Source organism: Diaporthe batatas, assembly GCF_019321695.1.
Source record: "Diaporthe batatas strain CRI 302-4 chromosome Unknown Contig00001, whole genome shotgun sequence".
Taxonomy (NCBI): domain Eukaryota; kingdom Fungi; phylum Ascomycota; class Sordariomycetes; order Diaporthales; family Diaporthaceae; genus Diaporthe; species Diaporthe batatas.
The window spans coordinates 4,011,099-4,025,376 of NW_025408548.1; the positions used below are offsets into that span (position 1 = coordinate 4,011,099).

General features: G+C 50.7%; 2 protein-coding genes across 2 annotated transcripts; one reads left to right on the top strand and one right to left on the bottom strand.

The window, feature by feature from the left end:
* Positions 1-6,492: 6,492 nt before the first annotated feature.
* Positions 6,493-13,970, top strand: KVR01_000120 (uncharacterized protein). The gene is made up of 3 exons (XM_044790072.1): positions 6,493-6,734; positions 6,911-10,802; positions 10,890-13,970. Exons 2-3 carry the CDS (start codon positions 8,259-8,261, stop codon positions 10,938-10,940), a joined length of 2,595 nt encoding a protein of 864 aa, XP_044650069.1. The 5' UTR covers positions 6,493-6,734; positions 6,911-8,258; the 3' UTR covers positions 10,941-13,970.
* On the bottom strand, positions 12,070-13,350 carry KVR01_001024 (cystathionine gamma-lyase CYS3; the record flags this gene model as incomplete). Its single annotated transcript, XM_044781291.1, has 1 exon — positions 12,070-13,350. The coding sequence occupies one exon, from the start codon at positions 13,348-13,350 to the stop codon at positions 12,070-12,072; it is 1,281 nt and encodes a 426-aa protein (XP_044650973.1).
* Positions 13,971-14,278: the final 308 nt, after the last annotated feature.

Genomic DNA, 14,278 nt, shown 5'->3' on the forward strand with positions numbered 1-14,278 from the left:
CTTTCCACCTGCTTTTTCGATCATCCTGCACCCCTGCTCATCGCGTGCCATCCCCTCGCCTCCCACTCGATTCCACTCAACCTGAAGCTCTCACGCAGCTAAATTTTGACCATTTCGGGGCAGTCATCGTGACGTCACCGCTAGCTCAAAAAAGTCGCCGAAAGCCCTCAGGACCGACGAAGGGGTGTGCCCGGCCGACCAATTGCTAACTACCTGCGGTACAATGAGCTCTATGCTATTCTTCAGAAGCTCGGCCTCAAAGTCAGGCTTTTCACTTCGGAGATGTCCACGAAGCAACGGTCGGATGTAGTGAACGAGTTCAATGACCCAGAGGCTGACATCGACAGCCTTATCTACACGCTTAGTCTCTCGATACAGGGATACAACCTGCACAAGACCTCTCACCAGGGCCAGTCAGGCCAGTTTGGCTGGAACAACGAATCCGAGGACCAGGCCATGCGGCGGCTGGAACGGATCGGGCAGGACAAGTCAGTCGAATGGGTGATCTGGAAGAACACCGGCACATACCAGAACATGCAGGAGCTGCGTGGAATCATGAAGACTGCCCGCGACCTGGCCGGCAAGTCGCGGATTCCCGACTACATTCAGGGCGCGCTCCGTCTCATTGTGGCATTTGAGATGTGTCGTATCCGCCGAGGGCACTCGTTCAACCGATTCACCTGGGTCCACAGCAAGCCCGAGTTTATGAAAGAGTGGGACTCGGCCTACCACTACCAGAACGGCCGCTTCCTGTCGCTGGTTGCTCGCCTGGCTCTAGGGCTCCCAAAGGAGTTGCCCGACGGCCACTCGCTCGATGCGAGCGAGCCAACAGACCTGCTCGAGCTGCTGGGAGACAACTACCCCGATCTCGCTCTGGTCTAGGTGGCCGAAGATCGGGATGTGGAAACCATGGACTGGACGGCAGTATGCCGAGACATCGTCCACATTCAGCAGCTCGACCGTGGAGGTGAGGAGTGGCAAGGTGTCATGACCAAGGCCGCGGAGAAGCTCAACATGACGATCGCCTCGGCGAGGCATGTTCCGTTTGGGATGCTGACAACAAAGCCACGAGCGCAGACATCCCACAATACCACCCCGAAGACGCCAAAAGTGTCTTCGGATCCTAATGATCTTCTCATGGATCGCGACGACGCGAATGCTGAATCAGAAAGCGAGACCAGATCTGTCACTGTTGATATGGCCGATCTTGACAACGAGTCCGAGCATGGGGCTAGCTCAACCATGCTCAGGAAGTCGGAAGAGCCTGCTAATGACGATGGCGATGAGGAAGTCGAGGAGGAAGTGGCTCAACCGTCCCGCAAGCGCCAAAGGAAGGTGCTGGATGCCTCCGATGATGAGGATGACTTGGATGGGGAAGAATCAACGCAACTGCCCAATAAGCTCCATGAGAAAGAGGCGACCCCGGATACCGTTGATGGGTACGAAAATGAGACGAAGAAGAACCTGGAGAAGATGTTGAGAAAGCGCAAGATCATCATTCCGAAGAAGGCGAAGACGGATGTTGATCCGGCTTCCCCGTGATCGCGACAACAGACGAGGCAACCACAGCAGGGCTGAAAAAGTCTTAGGACACTCCTTATTTCTATATCTAAACCTATCAACATTGACTAAGTTTTAATCTTAATTTTTAACTTTTAATATAATTTAAGGATTATAATATTTGAAACTTAAATATAAAAAGTTATAGTTAAAATATTAAATAAATACCTTCTTATAAAAGATTTAACATACTTTTAATAAGTTTTAATTACACTACTTATTCTTTTCTTTAGGAGCTTCTAAGTAACTAGATATTATTTTAATAGAAAAGGAGTTAGCAGGCTAAATTAACATCTTATTTATTATATTCTACCTAGTGATAAGAAAATATGGTCTTGGATAAGACCGAAAAAGGTTCCTTCCTAAGGTCTTGTTAAGGGCCGGCAAATTACAAGCATGACTCATTTGTGATGGAGAGCCTGAATCACAACGCTGTGAAGCCTCTGCGCAGGTGTGTAGAGCAATGTAATAGTTATAAGAGGTAAGAATAGAGAGGGTAGGAAGGGGGAAAGTAGGAAGAGAGAGGGTAAGAAGAAGGAGGGTAGGAAGAGGGAGGTTAGGAGGGGGGGTAAGAAGGGGGAAGGTAGGAAAAAGGAGAGAAGAAAAAGGAGGGTAGGAAGAGGGAGGGTAAGAAGGGGGAGGGTAGGAAGGGGGAGGGTAGGAAAGGAGAGTAGGAAAAAGGAGGGCAGGAAGGGGGAGGGTAGGACGGGGGAGGGTAGGAGAGAGAGCAGGAGTAGAGACGTAAGGTTCCCGTAATCACCAAGGGCTTTCCTGGTCTCGTCTTTTCTAACATCCTCTAGTAACAGGTCCTCATCATCCCTCGCGTCGACAAGATGCCACCCTCCTCGGGTTCGAGACGCGCATCTAGCACAGTGGGCCTTGCTTCCAATCGGCAACCCCAGCGCCTGCACACCCTGGCCCCTGCAGTCGATACATTTCTTCGAATTCTTGACCAGCAGCCCGAGCATGCTCTGGTGGCCCCTGAAGCCGACACGTCTCTGCTGCAAAGCATTGAAGCTCACCTCGGCCGGAGATTCGACGGAGGGTCAACACCTTCAACTCCTTGACTAGTAGCAAGAGCCTCCCTACGCTCCAGCCCTCATGCGGCCTTCGAACCATCCCTCCTCCGAATCCTTTACCAACTTCCTTCGGTCGAACATCAACGGAGCTTCGACAGTCGAGCCCAACCCACCCCTTCCGCTACTATTAGGTGTGACAAGGTCTATTTATACGGAGGTCCTTCCAATAAGTCTTTACCGCCAAGGTGTAGGGGGCCCTAGTTTAGGCAGTCTGTATTTCTCTAATTTCTGGTTTTTTATAAGGGGAATTATATTAATTAGAATACCTATAAGAATTTAGGATTTATTTCTCTCTAATTTAAAAAACTCTTCTTTATTACTTTTTTTAATATTTTAATTATAAAGTATTTAATTATTATATAGTTATAAATTTTAACTTTTTTTATAATTAGATATTAATATAATTTAATTAAGAAATATATTAATATATTAATATATATTTAATAAAATATATAATATAAAATAATTAATTATAGATTTAATTTATATATTTAATAGTTTATAATTTTTAATATATATACTAAGGATAATAAATAAATAGGTTATTTATTTAAGAAGATTAAAAAGAAAGAGAAGATTTTAAAATTATTAATAAGGATTAATATAATAAAAACTTTTAAATAATAATATTATTAATTAGTTAGGTAATTATATTAATAAGAGTATTATTTATATAATTTTTAAAAGAAAAGTTTTAAAAATAAAGTTATAAGGATTGTGTATTTATAATAATATTTAAATTATTAATATTAAACTTTAAAAGATTAAAAATATAATTTAAAGTAATAAAATATTAGTTATTTTATATATTAAAAGGAGAGTATTATATTTAAAGGAAGTTTAATAAAAGATTTTAAAGTTAATTATTTAAGAGTATTAAAAAGTATTTTAAATTTATATTTTAAGTTTATTTTTATAAAGAAAGAAAAGTCTTTATTATATTTAATTAGTTAAGACTTTTTTAAAAAGAGAAATAAAAGTAATATTAAAAGTATTTAATATTTAAAATAAATTACTTTATAAAGTAAAATAGTAAATAAATAAGGATTAATATTTTATTATTATTTATAAAAAAGTTTATAAATTTATAAATATATTTAAAAATAATTTAAAAGAATAATAAGTTAATATATAAGTTAAAGTATAGAGATTAATTAATATTATTATTAAAAGTATATTTTATTTAATAAACTTTTTTATTTATAAAAATTAAAGTTAAAAGTAATTATATAGAAAGATAAGATTTTATTATATACTTATTTTATTTAAAAGGTATTTTTAATTTATTAAGTTAAGTATTTATTTTAATATAGAAATTCTTTTAATTTAAATATAATTAAGTTTATTTAATTTAAGTTAAAAGAAGGATAATATATAAAGAAATATTAAAGTTAAAGCTATAAATAAAAGTAGTATAATAAAAGTATAAATAGATTTTAAATTATTTTATTTATAAGTTTTTATTAAGAGAATTTTTAGTATATTTAGTAGATAATTAAGTATAAAAGTAATAATAAATATATTAAAGGAAGGAATAAATTAATTAAAAGAGAGTTTATTAAATTATATAGTATATATTAAATATAATTTAATAAAAATAATATTAAAAAAGTTAAAAATAAAATTAATAAGGAGTTTAAATAATTAATATATATTATAATAATATATTTTATTAAATAAGGAGTTAATCTTTAATAGATTAATAATTTTAAGTAGTATTATTATAGGGATAGATTTTCTAACTAAGGCCCTTATTTTTAATAGTAAAGATTTATTAAAAGGATATTTATACTAAGTTAATCTTAATTATTATACTATTTTTATAATAAGTTAAATAAGTTTCTTATTATATTAAATATTTAAAAGATTAATTATAATTAATTAAAATTTTAATTATTTTATTTAATAATTTAATATAATTTATAATATTTAAAAAATAAATATATAAATAATAATTAATTAAGTTTTATTAAAAGATATATTTAATTAAGTAAATACGATTTTTATAAGTAGAGATTACTAAGAAATAATAAGTGAAACTTATATAAAGAGATATTTCACCATGTAGACCCTTTTGCAACATTTAGCAGCCGTGTGTAGTGCACTATGTAGAAGCAACGCGGCGGCTCAACTATAAATGTTGCAGTGCGACCCAGTCCCACGGAGACGGTAAAGAGACTTGCAACTTTCGGGGCTTGGCAGAGCAATGCCCCTGGTAACCTGCCAAGAAAGTCACCTCGACGAGTCTGCAGGAAGACCCCCTCGGCTTGTCTCGGCGCTGCAAGTCCGAGGGCTTGGAGGGCCTCTTTACGCACCTAACAACGTGCTTCTAGGCACGTGGCTAATGTCTCGGACCATGGGATCCAGCCGCCTGGGTTCCAAGGTTACTAATCCCCAGGAACGGACCGGACGCGCTCGACAAACTCGCAGTTGGCGGCCCGAGACCTGAGACAAGGAAACCCTCGACCGGCCACGGACAAACAGACAAGCCCGTCACATTGGTAATTATTCTGAATTCCTTCGCCGTTGAGGTTTGGTGGCCAGTCTACATCGGCCGAAACTGCGGAACCAGACAACGGTCCAGGCCGCAAGTCCATCGCGAACTCTTTTACTATACCGGTACCACCGCCAAACCCTTGAAAAACTCGTGTAATGTTATATAAGCGTCCTTGCGGCTTGCCTACTTTGGTGAATCGTCCTACAGGAACTTGTTCTATAAACCCTCTATTTCGTAGGATTCTACTCCATAGGAATTTAAGAGGTTATCATGTAAGAGGACTACCTATTATTAGAGCTTCATCCTCATGAGGTGTTCCCTCAATAGGCTATCCCATGTGAATTTATCTTCTGGGACATTGTCTTACAGGAAGTCAGAACATACCCTATGATAAGCGGCGGCGTAGGTGGATATCCGAGCAGAGCTCGTTGACCATGCACGGGTGCAAAATAGAAGTCCTCCGCGGACTTCAAATGAGGGATATAAACCCACCATCTCGATCCAATGACGAGAGGTCAGGCCCACCCAGAGATCCCCTCCTTTGGCGATCACACGGTGCGCACTGTGCATGGGTCCTGTCTCGTGCATGGATGCTGCGTGCTACCGAGCTGGAAAAGGTAAAGGTACCGGCGGACACGCCAGTAGCGGTACTTGACTGTGTTCCATTTTCAGAATCGAGCGGGTTTGGTGGGGGGGGGGGGCGCCTGCAAAGACCAGGCTGGTGTGGATGGACTGACGAGTAAAGGACGCGGTCTGGTGAGCATCACCGCCACACCACCGAAATCACCACCCAAGCCTAGCACGGCGGATTAACATACAGACTCACCGGCGCTGCCTCAGTATATGGGTGTTGGCAAGATGAACTCCAGATATGTGACGTACATTGTTAAATGACAAGCGCTTACTTGGCAATAAATTGCCTAGTTCCAGCAGTTGGTCATTGCTGACTTGATGGTGCTCCCTCTGACGAAAGCCTCAACGTACAAGCATGGAGTTGACTGGTCAGAAATTACTCCAGTGAACAGCACTGACCCGATTTACGCGTGATGGGGCTCGGTTCGTATTCCACTTGAAATTGTACCGTAGCGATGACCGACTGTGGCATGCAGCCAAATTGATACCAACAGGTAATGCACGGGAAGACGCCAGGCCAGGAGTCCCACAAATATTGGGCACGAGATTTACTTACACCTGCATTCCCACTGCTCACCTTGACAAAAATGTGACTGTCTCACAAAATGTTCGTATGCTGTCATCATACCACTGGGCAGACTTTGAAGCTGGACGCCGGATGGCCACATGGAGGAGGCCCAACGACGTTACGCCTCTACATCCAGATGATCGTGTATGAAGTTCCCCAGTTGTAGGCTTATGGCGCTCGTTTTACTGTTATTGATCGCTTTCTGCGTCCAGAGAAGCCTTTGGTCGGGTAGCCGATCCCCACGGGCCTACAAGGGAGCATGTTTTGTCGTTCCACCCGTTTGCATGGGCTGCGAGAATCCAGCGAAATTAAGCCAGACTGACCCGGCTCCCACAACGCATTGACAGGGTCAGGGACACATAGCTCGGTTAGGGAGTTCTTTGTGAGGTACCTACCGGTAAGTACGAAGGCACAGGCTGTCACTTATGGGGTGCCGATAGCCATTTTCTCCCTCGAGTGTCCAAGTCCCGGGACAGAACTCAGACAACGGCCGGTTTCAATGAGCCAACGACGGCATCTCATATTCTCGACACGACGGAGAAGTCCTGAATAAGATCTGATAAGCCTGTTCAGGGTCATTCTGGTCGCCAAAACATTCCTGCGGCTCCTACCAAAGTGGCCGCCGCCGCTACCCCCTTGCTGGGCTACATGTTGAGCAGCCGCCTACGAGTCGACCACGCTTAGAGCGGGACCTGAATGTTGACCAAGGAATGCTCATGGGTTCCGCGTGGCATGACAACGTGTCCAAACCACCCAGGAAAACGGACAGGTCGTGGGGCGAACGTCTTGAGATGGAAACTCAACAATCGCGGGGGCGTTGAAAGCTCGTGGCGAGCCGGTCGCCATCCTTTAAAAAGGCCTGCAAAGTTGAGATTTGCTAAACCAAAATCCCCAGCACCACTGGATGGCATGCGTTTCACCAGGACATCGTGGACAGCGAGAGACGGAAGGCGTGACTACAGTCGTGCATTGTGGCTAGGAGACCTTGAGCGACGGGGAGGAGCCAAGTCGAGTCTATACCTCACTCATTTTCGTGCCGCTCGCGAAACCTACTTAGCAAGGCCATCAGCGGGCTTTTGTGCAATTGTCGCCGGCATGCTGTGTTTCCCGAGGGTTGCTGTCGGGTGGTTCCTGCCAGCACTGGCGGATTCGGTTGATTAACAGGTCGAGCGCACTCAGCGATGTGGCACAGAACTCGGCCCTCTCATAATTCGGAGTTCGGACGGGGTAACCATACCAGAATGCTGACGAGGTCGACGATAGAAGGACGTCAAGCCAGGATCGGGTGGACGGGCTGAGAGAGGACGAGGTGCCAGAAGCATGACTGGCAGGCGCTCGGGCCATGGGTGGGTCTTTGCGCAAGGAACCCCTACACCCTACTGGCACACAGGCCAGGCTCAGGCCAGGCTCAGCCAGGCTCAGGCCCAGCCCGGTCAGTGATCTTTGTTCTGCATGCACTTCCTAGGTGGACGTCGCCTCAGCCTCATGATTCAACAGCTGGGCCATGTCAATGCCAGCACTTCCACAAAGGCTCAAGTACTCGTCCTCAACCTCGCCGTGGCACACTACAATCCATCCTCTCCCCCCCGAGTTGTGGGGTTGCTCCAACTGCCATTTGCCATTGGATGGGCAAGCGGAGGCCCCCCCCGTACCTAGTGCGGCGACTTGAGCACCTGCCTGGGTGCGCAACAGGCCTGCTGCCCATTGCCCATTGCCGCAGACGCCCCTAGGGCTGGCTAGCCGTGTGAGAGGCCAGAGGCGAGAGGCGACACATCGAGCTCCCGCAACGCCGCGACGCAGAACCTCCGCGCATCAGAGCCTCATCCCAACCCTCATGGCCCATTGGGTGGACGGTTCGATCTAACTTGATGCCGCCTCCCGCTCCCTCTCTCCCTTCCCATCACCACATACCCACCTCCCCATGGCTTATCTGACCGGCGCGGCGGGCGCCCTCATGCCACAGCCTCACGCCGCCCCCGAGCCCTTCTACAGCCAGGCTGTCTTCCGTGCGCTCGACGATGACCCCTCCAGGACCTCCAGGACCTCCAGGACCGCGACGCCGGCTGCCACTGCCTTCAAACCACCTGCGCCCCTCTCCGAGCCGGCGACCGCAACTGCCACCGCAGCTGCACCTGCACCACCTGCATCCCGCAACGGTGACAGCCACTCGTCCACATCCTCCTGGGCCCGCCCCAATGGCGCCCGCATGTCGCCCATCAACCCTTCTGAGGTCGAGATGGCCCAAGGGCTCATCCAGATGAGGTCAGGCCTTGTGCCCACCACCCTGACTCCTCCGACCCGCTATGCGCCGGCACATGCGCCTGCACGCCCACCGCCCTATGAGACCCAAGGCGTCAACGGCCACAAGCCTCACCTTCCAGCAGGCCACGACGAGATCCGTCTGCTCCACCCACCGTCACCTTTGCCCTTGCCATCATCAGTCGCGGCCCCAGCCCCAGCCCCAGCGCCCGCCCCAGCGCCTGCACTTGATGACCACCCGACCGTATCAACGTCATCAGATGAACTTGCTGGCCGGCATTCTGACGACTTCTCATTCGGTGACAAGAGCGACACCACCATCACCGACCCTCAAGTAGACCGTCCTGAGGAACTCTCTGGTTTGCCGCCACCGGCCGGCCCTGCCTTCACCCCAGGCTACGAGCCCTCTCACGAAACGTTTTCAGCGGCCCCGGCACGTCCAGCAACCACGAACGGCCCAGGTCCACATGGCTTTGGCGACACTCACGTGGGAGGGCCCACCTTGAGTCCTCCAATGTTGCAGGCACCCACTGCGCCACCAGAGCTCGCCAGGCCGGGCACCCAGCCGCCAGGGAGCAGGCCGTATGATCCATCGGCGCCCATTCTATCATCTTCAATACCACCCGTGCATACTGGACGCTGCCGCTGTCGAGCCGTGCCTCAAGCCTTCTTGTCGGCGCTGGATCGCGGGGATTCCTCTGATGTCGAGGCCTTGGCGAAGCTATATGGCGCGTGCCGGGACGACCTGTGTGCTTTGCACCTGAATTGTTATGCGCAACTCATCACCAGCGCCCTTGAGGCAGCACGTTCGGTGAGCCCCATGGCTTTCACGCCCCAGCCGACCATCGAGAGGACGCCGCAGATGGGCCAGCCCTTCTTCAGCTTCGAGGAGACCGGTTCCGGCACCAGGTGGACAGCCGTACCCCGGAGGAGACGTGCGACGTCGGTCCCGGGCATCGAGGAGGTTGAGCTTGACTTGCCTCCAAAGAGGCGGCGGTTGGAAACGGAGGGGAATATCCCAATGTCTAAGGCCCAATCACCTCCAGCACATGCTGAGTTCTGGAGCAAGCCACAGGCGCATTCCAGCGACTGTCGGCCTCAGCCCGACGTTGCGTACAATGAGGAATTTAGGCACAAGGTTCTTATGGAGTTGGAACACGAATTCACCGACCTCAAGGAGGACGACTGGTCTCGTGGTGAGACGACCAATAGATACATCCACGCCATACTTTCAAGATGCAAGCACCCAAATACGGACGTCCGGAACGGTCCCATCGATGCCGGCTTCCTCAATTCACAAGAAGCTTCTACAATCTTGGAAAGGGGGGCGGAACGGCTTCCCATCATCACCACAGGTCAGCAACAGTTCAAATGGACCGGCAGCGAACGCCCAATAGCACAAATCTTCAAGCGCATGGAAGATCTGAGCAGACAGGTCTCTGTGCAAATACCTTCTCACAATTTTGACCTGCCGTCGTACGAGACGAAGAGTTTAAACGCGATCCGGGAGCGCTTCCTCCGGGGCCAAGTGTCGCGAGACCCGTGGAATATTCTGGATCTTCGAAGCCCCCTTCCACCTTCGATCTTGCCGTCTTTCCTTACTGGTGAGAATTGCCAGTTGCTCCCCCGAATCCGCGATGCCCTGTTGGAGGGCCACTGCGCCGAGAGGATCAAGGCAAGCCGTGAGGAATGGAACGAGTGGACCGAGCTGCTCGAGTGGGTACTGATGTCAGAGGGCGGCCACAATACAGCTCCACACATGGACAGCCACGGCTGGTCGACGTGGATCACGATTCAGGAGGGCAACTTTGGTTTCGGCTGGCTCGCGAGACCAACCGACGAGGAACAGGAGGACTGGATGAACGCCCCGTTGAGCTACACGGGGGGCAACTGGCGGTTTGTGATCCTCAAGCCGGGCCAGACAGTCTTCTTCCCATCCGGAACCGTGCACTTTGTCTTCAGATTACATGCAGAACAGACCCTCGCGCTGGGCGGCCACCTCCTGCAGTGGACGGCGCTGGAACGTTGGGTGCAGATCATCCTCTGGCAGCTAAAGAACCCGAACATCACAAACGAGGACTTGGGGACGGCGCCACTGAAATACATCCGCAGCGCGAGGAGGCTTGTAGAGCACCGCATGGCTAACTGGCGTGTAACGACCATGGGCGGCATGCCCACGGTCACTCGGTTCCTGGCGCTTGCAACAGTAAGTCTTCTGACCCCTCTTCTAAGCACGCGTTCCTTTATGGATATCAACCTGTGCGGATGATTTCGCTAACCAGGCCGGCTGTAGGAGGTGGAGAGGTGGTACCACCAGAAGAAGAAAAAGAAGCGGGCTAGGTAGCGTGGGCAGCAGGACCGGACTGCTCACACGGCGTCGATGATACATTACCACAGGCCTCATTGGCCGCAGCACTTTCAATTCTCCCTCGGGGCTGTTTCAGTCAACATTTCAAAGACGAAAAGAGGGAGGTAGATCCAAAAAGGCATTATTTGATTTTCTAGTATGGCGTTTGAGTGGTACGGTCTCATGGCCGCTCTCGTTTCTGACCACTGGGCCGCCCCAACGCGTTCCACCTCTCTACTAGCATGTGAGATATTGTGGACGGATGAACTGGGGATTGTCTGTCAGGATAGAAGAGAGGATGGCAAGGACACGACTGTCGTGTCTCAAACGGGTCGGGTCGGAAGAGAGGGCTATTTGGTTTCTGTTTCCCTTTTGCTTGATGCTCGGTTCCCTCACCATACTCACATCATCCATACATACAATGTGCTAGTGACGGCGAGTCACACCCCCCACCTCCACACCCACACATCATCATGACCATGAGCATCCTCACCTAGATGGGTGGCTGGCTTGTCGATTTCCCTTTGAGATTTTCAAACTGGGTGGTGCCTGCAAGACGCAGGGTGGGCCAAGCGGGTGAAGGTCGGCCTGTCGCGAGTTTCGGTACCGAGGGGCCACACACATTATGGGAATCACGGCATCGGGAGGCGTGCTTTAATGTCTAGCTATCACCCGCACTCAGTGGAAATGAAACGCGGCTCTGTCTTCATCCTTTTCTTTTTCTTTTCTCATCTCGGTTGACACGGACAATCGGTAATTGGGGCAGTGGCGCCTGCCAGCGTCACGAAAACCACAAGTAACAAGAGCTCCGTGTGGAGGTCAAGGTGTTTCACGAACGGAAGCTCGCGTTGGTATGCAACATCATTGGCCCCCAAGGTAAGAAACGCCGCAATGTGATGTGCTTCTCAGTCGGTATGACACCAAGTCTATCAAATTCACGCGCCGGCCAATGTTGAACGCCTGAGACCCCCGCTCACCCCGAATGAGGGGGCGCTTTATTTTGTGTCTGGGTTGATGCAGTGGTGACTGATTCAAAAAGAAAAACCCTTTCCATCGTCCAAAAAAAAAAGAAAGAAAAAAAAAAGGGAACCGACAAAACGCCGCCCCCAGAGCAAAATCACCCGACTCAGTCGCCGTTGACACCGTTGCCCCTGCCGGTCTCGGCAACCGCCTTCTCCAGCGCGTTGATGACATCGGCCCTCAGGTCCTCGGCGTCCTCGACACCGCAGCTGAGGCGAACCAGGTCGTCGAAGACACCCACGGCCTCACGCTGGTCCTTGGGGATGCCTGCGTGGGTCATGCTGGAGGGCACCTCGCACAGGCTCTCGACGCCGCCCAGCGACTCCGCCAGGGTGAAGACGCGGGTGAGCTGGCAGAAGCGCTCTGCGGCGGCGTGGCCGCCCCGGATGCGGAAGCTCAGCATGCCGCCGCCCATGCCGTCACGGTGCTGCTTCTTGGCGATGGCGCGGTGTGGGTGGGAGTCGAGGCCGGGGTAGTTGACAGCGATGACGTGCGGGTGGGCCTCGAGGGCGGCGGCAACGGCGGTGGCGTTCTTGGTGGCCTCCCGGGCGCGCAGGTGCAGGGTCTTCATGCCGCGGTGGGCCAGCCAGCAGTCAAAGGCAGAGGGGACGGCGCCGATGGCGTTCTGCAGGAAGGACAGGCGGGTGCGCAGGTCGTCGCTGTTGAAGGCGGCGACGCCCATGACGACGTCGGAGTGGCCGTTGATGTACTTTGTGACGCTGTGGACGACGATGTCGGCGCCGTGGTCGAGGGGGTTCTGGACGTAGGGGCTCATGAAGGTGTTGTCGACGACGACCATGATGCCGTGGGCGTGGGCGGCGGTGGCGACCTTGCGGATGTCGACGAGGCGCAGGGTGGGGTTGGAGGGGCTCTCGATCCAGACCAGCTTGGTGGCGTCGGTGATGTGCTCGCTGATGTCGACCTCGATGGCCGGGGTGAAGGTGACCTTGACGCCGTGGGCCTTGGCGACCTGGGTGAAGTAGCGGTGGGTGCCGCCGTAGACGTCCGAGACGGAGATGACGTGGGAGCCGGCGGCCAAGCTCTGCAGGATGTTGGCGGTGGCGGCGCTGCCGGAGGAGTAGGCGAGGGCGTACTTGGCGTGCTCGACGGCGGCGACGGCGGTCTCGAGGTTGGTCCGGTTAGGATTGCTGCTCCGGCTGTACTCGTACTCGCCGACGGGCTTGCCGACGGCGTTCTGGGCAAAGGTGGTGGAGAGGGAGATGGACTCGATGACGGCGCCGGTGGCAGGGTCATGGGGAGACCCAGCGTGGACGGCGAGGGTGCCGAAGCCCTGGACCGGCGAGGGGGCACGGGGCGGGGTCTCTATTGGCTGGTCGTGGGCATCGCCGGTGCCGTTGGCGCGGCCGTTGAGGACGGGGACGGTCATGACTGCGGCGGTGCGGTGGGGGCAGGGGCGGGACTGCTGAGCGAGGCCGGGGCGTAGAAACTCGAGGGGACGAGACGGAAGACGACGGTTGCTGGGAGCAGAGTCAGGAGGGGGGGGGGGGGATGAGGCGCAAGGGAGGAGGTGTTTGTTGTAGAATCACATACTTGAGTACACAGATCATACACACGGTGCGTGTGTACAGATATATATATAGTTAAAAATAAATATATATATATATACCTAGGTACCTAGATACTTGGGCATATACCAGTGCATATGGCCGGCGGTATCGACTGACCAGCGGCAGAGAGTCACGAAAAACACGGCGGTGATGACGAGAGAGAATCCGCTAGGGGCGATGGCGCAATCAAGACAAAAAGGACACACTGACTAATTGGGCGCGCTGTTAGCAGGCCTTTCTGGCAGTTTCGCCTGCTGACAGATGGGAATGCGGGACGAGCGGGTGGTGGTGGTGGTCTCAATCTCTTAATCTGGACAAGACGGCAGGAATTGAATTGCGCCCTTGTGCTGTCACAGCAGCTCACCACCGGAATTGCCCTGCGTGGGCGGTGAAATCTTTTCCACGTCACGGACATCACAAGACCTAACCTACATGGAGCAGGTGGTAGGTACCTGGGTAGGTACTTGAGCAGTTGGGCAATGGCCGAGGCCGATGTAAGCCGCTCGAGAGCCGCTCGAGAGTGGAGCAGATATGGCATGCAGCATGCAGCAGGTGCTAGCCAGGGGCACAGGGCGTAGGCACGAACTGGCAGACTGGCTGACTGCTGCCTCTGCACCCCGACACCCGAGCAACCGAGTCAACCAGACAGCCAGATCGTACGAGTCTTCCAAGCCTGTCGTCGTTGGGTTACCTAATCGACACTCTTCAAGACGGCGGCCGTCGTGCCACCCACCCTGCCACCCACCA